This window comes from Triturus cristatus, chromosome 3_1 (genome assembly GCF_964204655.1).
Source record: "Triturus cristatus chromosome 3_1, aTriCri1.1, whole genome shotgun sequence".
NCBI lineage: Eukaryota > Metazoa > Chordata > Amphibia > Caudata > Salamandridae > Triturus > Triturus cristatus.
In genome coordinates this window covers 861,555,485-861,565,571 of record NC_140583.1, presented here as the reverse complement: position 1 = coordinate 861,565,571, position 10,087 = coordinate 861,555,485, and the positions used below count along the sequence as shown (strand labels likewise).

General features: G+C 48.8%; 1 protein-coding gene across 1 annotated transcript; it reads right to left on the bottom strand.

Annotated features, from left to right (window-relative positions):
• Positions 1-4,320: 4,320 nt before the first annotated feature.
• On the bottom strand, positions 4,321-9,705 carry DLX2 (distal-less homeobox 2). Its single transcript, XM_085645293.1, has 3 exons — positions 9,093-9,705; positions 6,981-7,165; positions 4,321-5,491 (listed from the first exon to the last, which is right to left on the bottom strand). Exons 1-3 carry the CDS (start codon positions 9,409-9,411, stop codon positions 5,141-5,143), a joined length of 855 nt encoding a protein of 284 aa, XP_085501419.1. The 5' UTR covers positions 9,412-9,705; the 3' UTR covers positions 4,321-5,140.
• Positions 9,706-10,087: the final 382 nt, after the last annotated feature.

The following is a 10,087-nucleotide window of genomic DNA, read 5'->3' as shown; positions in this document are numbered from 1 at the left end:
CTTGTTCTATATTGTTTACATTCACAAGACCAATTCAGAGCATAAATAAGTAGAGAACGTGATCACTAACCTTTGAGCTCTGTGGATGGAAAAATGCATTCCTGCCCCCGGCCCACTATCTTTAGTATGTTTCTAATATATCCATTTGGCACAATACATCTTTGCTGATAGTAACTGAATGAGCTCCAAGGGAGTGTAAAGGACAATGGCATAAAAGTGGACTGCTTCATAAATCAGTATTTACATCATTAAGATCGGTTTACTGCAAGACAGGTATGCCTGAATATTTATAAATGCATGCATTACCTTGCGTTCTTAATGTCCGTTTTAGTGCCAGTGCGACTAAATATTTTTTTAAATGATGTGTGCTCTTGCCTCTCCTTGGCCATTCACTGCTGCTTTGCGGTGGCAAATTGGTAGAAATGCGTGGTTTATGCATCCAAACGTATATTGTATGGCTTAAATTCATATAAAATACATAAATCTAAGTTTTCCCCTCAGCTTTGGCTGGTAAATAGATCTATTCCTCAAAAAGAAGGCATCAGAGGATTGTGATGACCTGATATCATTACACTTTGTCTATTCTGATAAACCCTAAAACTCCTTCTGAAACTTCTTGCTTTCTGGTTTTATGGGAGGGTGCTCGGATGTCCAGCGCTGCATAAAATTACTAAATGATAGATTATTTGTGGCCCAAGACATCGCAGTTATTCCTGCATATTTTCCATAGTCTTTTGGGCCCACAGACTAGAGCATCCTGTTTACCTCGCTGGAACTGCTTATATGATCTGGAATGTACCCCATTAATATTTTCAAAAACCCTGCACACATGTTCGTCTATATCAGCTTCTGCAGGGTAAGCCCCATTTACGTGTAACTGTACACCAGGGGTGCTGTAACTTGGAGTAGTAGGTGCTGCAGCAATCCCAAGTGACCAGAAAGGATGTCAACAAAACGATAAGGCATTTTAAAGTGCAAGGGGCACAAGAATCAGATCAAAGGCAGCTGTTCTTACGAACCACTGCTTGTTTGGTCATAGCGCAGATATATATATGTCTACATGTATCTTTCTGTAATTTATGGGTCTTCCATTAAGAGCCACTCTCAGCTTGAGTGTAGCAAAGGGGGAAAAGAGGGAAGGTAAGGCTATGTGGGCAAGATGTATCCCATCAGAAATAAAAACAATTTGCTATTTTTTCTACAGGGTACAAACCTCTGAAACTTTCTGACCAGCATGTAGGAGGCACACTTCCTATCTTAACGAATGCTTCACCTGTAGTGTGAGAGAAAATGAACATCATTTGCTTTTACTTAGATGTACACTAGGTAAATAAAACTCTTTTTTAAATGCTTTGTTTTGTAGCACTTAAAGTTATTATGCTCGTGTTTTAATTTCACTCACTCTGAAGATTGTTCCAGCTCTACTGCTATACCCTGGTGGCTTCGGTTCTCACTCCACTATTTCAGGACTACCCGAGCACGTCGGTCAGATAAGGACTCTCTGCAAAGAGGAGGCCTCTGAGGCCAAGGTTCACATCCCTCCACTGCTCTGCCTGTGGCCTCCTTCGGCATGGGCCAGCGCCGCCTGATCAGAGGCTGCGTGCCTGCTCACACGCGAGAGCTGGGAAACGGCTCGGAGCCTGAGGCGCTTCCCTCACAGCCCGGGCCTGGCGTTTAATGAAAGAGCCTGTGTTCCGGGGTGCAGCGACTCCGGTCAGTCTTCAGTGGGCGGCCGGGCGGGCGGGCGGATATTGCCTGCCACCGCTGAGCCCACTCCCGCCTCAGGCCGGGTAGTCTGCGAGACTCGGGTCCAGCCGCGCCGACTCTCCGCTCCGTCACCGCGCCCAATTCTGGTGTGTGATCGTCGAAACAGAAAACAGACTACACGCACTGCCAACGTTCCTGAGCACCAGGCCCAATCCCGCTATTATGCAACGGTTAACTTTTCAAAGTGTTTTGGGAGACGTTTTCAAAATAAAACGAAGAACCCTTGTAGGACAATGTTCCAGTCCCTCAATAAATGGCAAGGCAGGTTTAGTAATTTTGTGGAACACAGCCAGTAACTTTCAAACAAGTTTACCAGATGTAGAATCTAGTTAATGCGAAAATGTCAACCCTAAAAAAATGTTGAAGACCAGAAGGCAGCAGAAAACAGGAACGTTCTTCTACAAGAATGCAGCACAATTCAAGTGCTAAAGTTAATTGATGCGCCAAAGAATTCTGAACGTTACTGAAAACACTTTCTAGCATGCACAATAATGTGGAGTGTGTGTTTTTTTAATGCAGTAGTCACCGTGCCTTCCCTTAATGCACAAGTAGATATATTTTGCACCATATAGGATATCAACGGGTGATGCGTGTACAATACATGGTTAAGAAAGTTGTTTATGGTACTCTGTGAGCTGATATATGGTACTCAAGTGTTTGTTTGAAGTCTGCACAGTGTGGAATGGGATTTGACGTTTATATTTCTCCCATGTAGTGTTCAATGATGGCAATACAAACTCTTTTGTAGTCATGTTTTCAGCTACAGTAATACCTGATACATTTCAAGTCTTTTAGAAAAGTGTAAGGTTTCTTTTTCACAAGTATTTCAGGCAGTATTTATTTGCAGCTGACGGCTCTCATTTGAGTACCACTACTTCTGTTGTGCAGTATTTACCATGTCTTAAAATAATTGCAGGACTGAATCCTCGCAGTTAAAAACAATCTAGTGGGGAACAAACAAACATATTGTTGGCATAAGTATCAAGGAATGAACACAGTTGTCCAATGTGTACCAAACATTGTGTTAAGGCTTTTGTAGCTCTTTTCAAGTGGAAATAAAAGTGAGTATCAAATTACCTTTAGACATTCAAATTAAAATGTAAAGCTGGGCCGATGTTTTTTCGGAAAGTGTATTTCAGAAATTGTATTCATTTAAATATCCATTATAAAGGTGTATATCACTGTGAAGGTGTGCTCCTACAAAGATCTAGTAATAATTATTGACAGTACTGAGATTACAAATTGAAGGTCGGTAACGATTTGTTCAATTGTGTGGTGGCGACGGGAAGATTAAACTGGGGGTGAGGGGTAGTGTGAATAGTATGAGCTTCTTTCTCAGGCTCCCCTTTTCATAGTTGATTATATTTGTATGGAATGTTTAATTCTACAAAGACAACGTTTCTTGCCAAGCCATGGAAACATGCCTACATTTCTGCAAAATATGCCTTTTACACTGCCAGTTGGGCACATCGTTGCAGGCACTACTAGTTCTATAAAGATGTACCTACTGTTGTCCAGTCACTTGTAGAATATGGGTGGGGGGAGGGCAAATGAAGGGGTCAGGGCACTATAAAGCAGATTCACACATGGTGCGCCCCCTCTAGGCCCACGGTGGCTGGCCTGCTTGGGGACTCGCTGCTGCCCACAGGTACACCGCAGGCTCCTAGGCCTTCCCGGGCCGGAGAGCAGCCGCTGACGGCTGTTGTCTGCGGGAGGCGGTGATGTCACCCCGAGGCAGACACTGGGCCTCTGGCGCCAGGTCAGCTGCAGGGCGGACCCGCGTCTGGGACCCGGAGCCTCGCGCTGAGTGACACCTGGCTCCACCCAGGGTCCGGGACACCCTCCACGGCAGGAGCACAGGATCAATGCCCGCTCTGTCAGGGCTGCGGAATGCAGGGGATTCTTGCAGCTCCGGCGGGCGGCTAACAACAAAAGGCACGCTTGGAGAACCGTGTTCAAGGAGGCCGCTGTGCACTGGGGGAATTACCTGATTTACATAATGCATTCACCGCGGATGCCTCGTTCTGTTTTTTTCACGCATAACGTGTGCCTTCCGCATACATGCCATCATTTGGGAACAGATAAGAGGAAGATTTAAACGTAAAAAAATAGAAATGATTTCATTTCTCATGTATTTCCTAGAGGTTCCTAGAGGTTTAAGCCCGAGAAAGCAAAAAGAAAAAAAACATATTTTTCCGTAGAAAAATAAGGAATGTTTGCATGCAAGCCATCCGCGAATTCAGGGGTATTTGGGTGGTAAATGTAAATTCTTTTTCGGGTAGGCTTGGCAATTATTTAAATTATAGGGCTATTTCGGTCAGCCCATTAGTCACTGTTAGTCACTGATAGTGTTTGATTAAGAAATAACATTTGGGAAGATATTAATGATTTAATAATGTAACGTGTGCAATGCAAAAAGTAAACCTAAAAATATTTTTTGAAAGACCAATTCGTTCAATGAAATTTGAGAGACTCAAACGTTCATTGAAAATAGTGCTGTCTACATTTAAAATGCAATCATCAAAAAATGGTCTGATTTACAGTGAAAACAATATTTTATTTAAATAATCTCTTCGTGTCGTAAAAAACAACGTTATGAGTCAATCGCCGTGTTACAATAAATAAACAAAATATGTATTTTTTCAACTTTAAAACCGCAACCGGCAGGAAATTACAAAGGATCTGACAGTAGAAACGGGCACTTAAAAATACACACAGTCTACTGGTCAGAAACCGATCGATCTAGGTACCCGGTCAGGAATATCAATCGAAGAGTGTGATATTTTATATAAATTAACCGGAATTGAAAATCTGCACCAACAGTTTTATTTACATGCGTGCTTCCTAGCACCTGCGCAATTTTGTAGCGTCATTTTTTTTTTTTTACAAAAAAGATAATTTAAACACGCTTCTCATTTGTTTTTAATCTACATATAAAAATCATTTATCTTTCAACATGAAAAATGAGGTCATCCGTAAAGGCACCTAATCATTTATAAAATAAACCTACACTGGTGATTTGATGATCATGACTGCTGTGCTACACACGGTTAAATAGAGTAGAGCAATAAATTACATTTCTCCCAGTACATAATTTACTAAATCACCAAAAACAAACAGTTACACGAAAATCAAAAAACGCTGGTGTTTTTCCTTCTCCGCCAGGCAGTTTGCACCAAAGGGTAAATGAACAAGGAACAGAAAAAAGTCACCGGTGGCGGCCGTGGGAGTTCTTGGTGTTTTCGAGTTGGGGGGGGGAAAGGGGTACTTCATCAGATCACCAGTGTGCTTCTGAGTGTCCTCTGAGAGGGGTCCTCCTGATGCTGCTGTCAGCGGCTGCGCACAGTCCCTTCAGGGGCCCCGGGCCCCTGGCTCAGTATATAGTCCCCGCGCTGTGGTGGTGCAGGTGATGCGGCTGCAGCAACGGGTTGGTCTGGAGGTGCGAGCTGGGGTTGGGCGGCTGGTACCACGAATAGTTTCCCAGGAAGGAAGGGGGGCCCGGGCTGGGGCAGGTGCTGGGCGGCTGGAGGCCGGAGTTGGCTCCCGAGCCCTGCAGCCGGTGCTGCTGCTGCTGCTGCCCAAAGTCCCAGCTCACGGCCGTCAGGGGCGGCGAGTCGCACTGGGGGGATTCGGGGCCGGCGCCGGGGTGCTGGTCCGGGGGGAGCTCCCCGCTCTTCCACATCTTCTTGAACTTGGACCTGCGGTTCTGGAACCAGATCTTCACCTTTAGGAGAGACACAAAGAGAGAACTGTTACAACCACGCGCCAGTGTGGACATGCCGGGCGCAGATTCAGCAACCGGAAGCGGACATGAAGTAGGCTCGCGCGTGAGGCGGGAATAATGAGTCGCGGCCCTGACCCACAAGCACAAATTGGAACTGCACGGGTCAGACAGTATACCTGTGTAAGACGCTGGAGCTCTCCAGCAGAAAAGATAGCCATTACGTGTTTTTATTCTTTTTTAATTACATAAAACCACAAAACGCGCCCGAGGCAAAAGATGTTACATATTAAATAATCCAATATTAGATTATGTTAAATGCTGTGAGTAAACCTTGAACATCGATTTGCCTTAACGCTATCCTAATAAATCACTTAACAAGAATGATTTGATTCTAATAATAATAAAATAAATTGTAAACTAAATTTATTAATACAATATTGCAGACTTGTTTTATTTGCTAAAATGCCTTCTTCATTTTAAACGCAATCGGCGACTGTATTTGAACCTTTAGGGTTTACTAAGCTATTAGAAAAAAATATGTGTGTATAAAAACAAGAGCCAAAACAAGTCTCCCAAAGGTGACTAATCATGTACAGCACACGCAGGACTCGGACACACACAGGCAGATTCATTTCCCAGTGACTGGGTGGTTTTCGTGCGGTTTGAACACGCTCAATGCACTCATCACCTGCGGAGAGCCCTGCTTAAATCTGTTGGAAATGTAAAACAGTTTCCCGGCCAGAAGCTGGTCGGCCCTCCCTTGCTTTTACATCTGAATATGGCGCCAGGACCATTGCAGAAAGGGAAGTTGTTTTTTAAGGGGCCCAGGGTGAGTGAGGCCTGGAAGGCAGGGACCGAGGTAGGTTCACATATGCAAACGGAGGGGAGGCCCAGGGAGCTGGCTGGGACAGGAAGAAAGCTAGCTCGGGATGAGGCCTGGGGTGGTAGTCTGGCCGGATGTGGGGTGCAATGAAGGTTGCCTTACCTTGGAACCTGTGAGACTCGGTGAGATGACTAAACGAGCAGGAGGAGAGGTCTCACCTAGAGTTGAAGAGGAGGAGGGTCGTGACTTGGCTGTGCCATGAAGTGAAGTGGGTTCCCTTACATGGGGCATGGAGTGAGGCAGACAGGTTCCCTTACCAGGCCCTTGGGGTATGGAGTGAGGCGGAATCCTTTACCTGGGCCTAGGCCATGGAGTGAATTGGGATTTCCTACCTGGGCCATGGGATGAAGTGGGTTTTCTTACAAGGGTCTGTTACATGGAGCGAGGTGGATTCCCTTACCAGGCCAAGGAGCGAGGCAGGTTCCCTTACTAGGCCATGGAGCGAGGCAGGTTCCCTTACTTATGGCTGGGCATGGAGTGAGGTGGCTGTGGCAGGTAGTGAGGGGATTCCCTTACTGGGGCTGGAGGCATTTAGTGAAGGGTGTTCCATTACTCGAGCCCGGGGCATGAAGCGAGGCGGCTTCCCTCATGGAGGCACTCACTCACCTGTGTCTGTGTGAGGCCCAGGGAGGCGGCCAGCTCGGCCCGCTCGGGCAGCGCCAGGTACTGGGTCTTCTGGAAGCGCCGCTGCAGGGCCGCCAGCTGGAAGCTGGAGTAGATGGTCCGGGGCTTGCGCACTTTCTTCGGCTTCCCGTTCACGATGCGCACCTCGGGCTCGCCGTCTTCCTTCTCTGCAGGGATAAAAGTGAAGGAGCATTATTTCCGGGTAGGGGGCCCCAGGGTGCAACCGTGTGACATCGGGCACAGGGGAAAGGCTAGCGAAAATGAAATGAATCTTCAGGACTCCCGACCACTCCGAGACCGGCAGGCGCCACGCGCTCACCTCGCCCACGACTGCCATCGAAATCTCCCAAACAAAAGTCCAATGAAACTCATTACATAACAAGCTTACAGCTTTTTTTGTCCTGAAATCTACTCTTGTTTTCCCTATTGTTAAACATGGAATGTACCGCGGTCTCCGCTTTCACCGAACATTTACAGTTTAGATTTGTGTCCGTGTGAAGCCAACCAACACTTGTATTAAATAAAAGCATCTGCAGCCCATCAAACTAATCAGTACATTCCCTACACTCTAATGTACATTCAATTTGATACAATTTAGAATTACTATCTTGCTACTTAATAGACTGCCAGAGGACACGAGAGCAAATAAGAAGGGATTCGAGTGAACGAGTGAGGCGGGTCCGGTCGAGAAGAATGGCGCGCGCCAGCGCCCTGGAATCTGGAAATGTAATCTGCTGTAGTCCCGGGCTCCGCTCAGGGGATGATGGGTGGGCATTTAAGACACACAGCGGGGCAAAGGGTGGACACACACACACAAAAGAGGTAAGGGGGCGGGCACTTCACAGACACAGCGGGACTCAGGATGGGCACACACACAAGAGGTACGAGGAGGGGTGGCTATTTCACAGATACATAGTAAAGCCCTGGGTGGACACATGAGTGGAGGAATGGACACTTCCTATGCGCACAGCGGGTGTCCAGAGACTGGTGGAGACTTCACTGACAGGGGGGAGGTCGGGGTGGTGGTGAACACTTCACAGGACATGGTAGGGCTACGGAGACAGCTGGACACTTCAAAGACACACAGAATCAATACCGGAGATATGATGAACCACAAACAGACACACAAAACAAGAAATTGGGGTCGAGGGGCTACTAACAGAATAATCTGTCTGGGACGGCTGCCACGCACAGACATTAACACAAAATACTGGAGTCACTTGCAGGCAGGCCGAAAAGACTCCGGGCCAGGGAGTTGGCGCAAGACTCGCATGAACCAGAACTGTGCCTGTGAAACACAGACATGGCTGGGGCCCCCAGGCATGCGGGATAGACTCGAGTCGGGATAACAGGCATGGAGGGATGACACAGTGATGCCTGCTTGACTGGGGATGGGTAATAACACATGCATGGATGGCGTAGCACAGGTATGCAAAATATACTAGGCGACAGAGTAACTAATAAAGGTATGCAGAATAGGCGGTGGAGTAACAGAGGCAAGGCTGGAGTAACAGAGTAACAAAGGGCATGTGGAATACCCTGGAGTAGGGGTATGACAGGTATTCAGTGCAGGCTTGGAATGCAGTCACTCGGGCATGCATGATAGATTGCTGTTAACCCATGCACGCAGGTAATACTTTATAGCATGACGGCTCAATGGCCCAGCAGCAGACCATGTCGGAGGCCCTGGGGGAGACGGGTCGATTACAGAGGATCCGGGAATGTAGGCCAAATTAATAAGCAGACGGAACTGCCGTCTGGGTGGCTCAGTCGGACAGATGGAGAGTAAAACGAAGGCCCGGGAGGGTGGGTCGGACAGAGATACTGAATCAGCGTGGGGTCTGGAAATGTGGGTCAACCTCAGACACGCAGAGTACTCTGGGGGTTGGGGGCGTGGGAGTACATTTGGGATCTGGGGCAAGGGGGCCGCGGTTCAGTGCAGACACGTAATCTAGCGTGTGGGCCAGACCCCGACGTGCAGAGGTTAGGAACACTTTCTTTAACTAGAAATGCAGGGTATCCCGTGGCCCTGCGAGAGTGGGCCAGACGCAGGCTTGAGTTCAGAGGTCTTCGGGCACTTCCTGGCGCACTCACCTGGTTCGTTGTTGGCTGGGGGTGGGCTCGTCCCGTAGGGCCCGTAGGAGCTGTAAGTTCCGCTGTAGCCCATCTCGTAGGGCTTGGCCGGGTAGGGAACGGAGCCCAGGCCGCCGGGGTGGTACTGGTAGGAGCCCAGCTGCCCAAAGGGGGAGCCGCCGCCCCCACAGTGCTGCTGGTTGGTGTAATAGCTGCTGTCCGTGGCGGTAGACACCGGTAGCGTGGGCGACTCCTGCGGCTTGTGAAGGCTGTGGTAGTTGCTGGAGGTCATCTGGGTGGAGTGCATGTCCGAAACTAAGCTGTCAAAGACGCCGGTCATCGCTGGGAGTGCAGAGAGGCGGCGGGGAGCGCACTGAGTCCCGAGGAGTGATCACAGGCGGGCTGCAGCGGGCATGGTCTGCCCAGGGGAAGTAGAGGTCTGGAAGAGGCAAAGCGGTCCAGGCAGTCCGATCACAAGAGGACTGCAGACATTAGTCCTGCCAGCGGGTCTCTGTCAGAGGGAACCGAAGACAGGAAGCGGTGATGCGTTCCTGGAAGCCCCGCGGAGTGATGGGAGGCGGGCAGGGTCCGGTGCGGAGCTGGAGGAGGACAGGCGGCGCTCACTCTGCACACTGTAGCCTTCTATGCAGCCTCTGCACCAGGCAGCCAGGCATTTAACACTTGTCACGTGAGGGCGTGCTACGTCACCTAGCAACGGCCAATCGGCGCGGCTTCTGCGGATGCTCTCGGTACCCTGGGACGCCGAGATGCCCATAGGGCGCAGCCCCTGGGCGTCTGGAAAACAATGTCCCAGACACAGAAGGATAGGGCGGGCCCGGGCTGCAGCCAGACTGCAGGGGAGAGCAGCCTGTACTCCTTGCAGTCACAGCACCACCGCTGCTGGCCGTATGCATTGTGTACTTGGGACATTTTGTACGCGAGAATGGCCAGTCTGGTGCTCAAAACTTCAAGAACCTCCAAGGCGGGGCCTACGAAGTTAAAATGTGTGCCCCAGT

Excerpts from the sequence above, each read along its gene's own strand:
- DLX2 (XM_085645293.1), bottom strand. The coding sequence starts at position 9,411 with ATGACCGGCGTCTTTGACAGCTTAGTTTCGGACATGCACTCCACCCAG. Across the intron at positions 7,166-9,092 it reads CCCAGCCAACAACGAACCAG|AGAAGGAAGACGGCGAGCCC; the intron begins GTGAGTGCGCCA and ends TTATCCCTGCAG. Across the intron at positions 5,492-6,980 it reads TGGGCCTCACACAGACACAG|GTGAAGATCTGGTTCCAGAA; the intron begins GTGAGTGAGTGC and ends TCTCTCCTAAAG.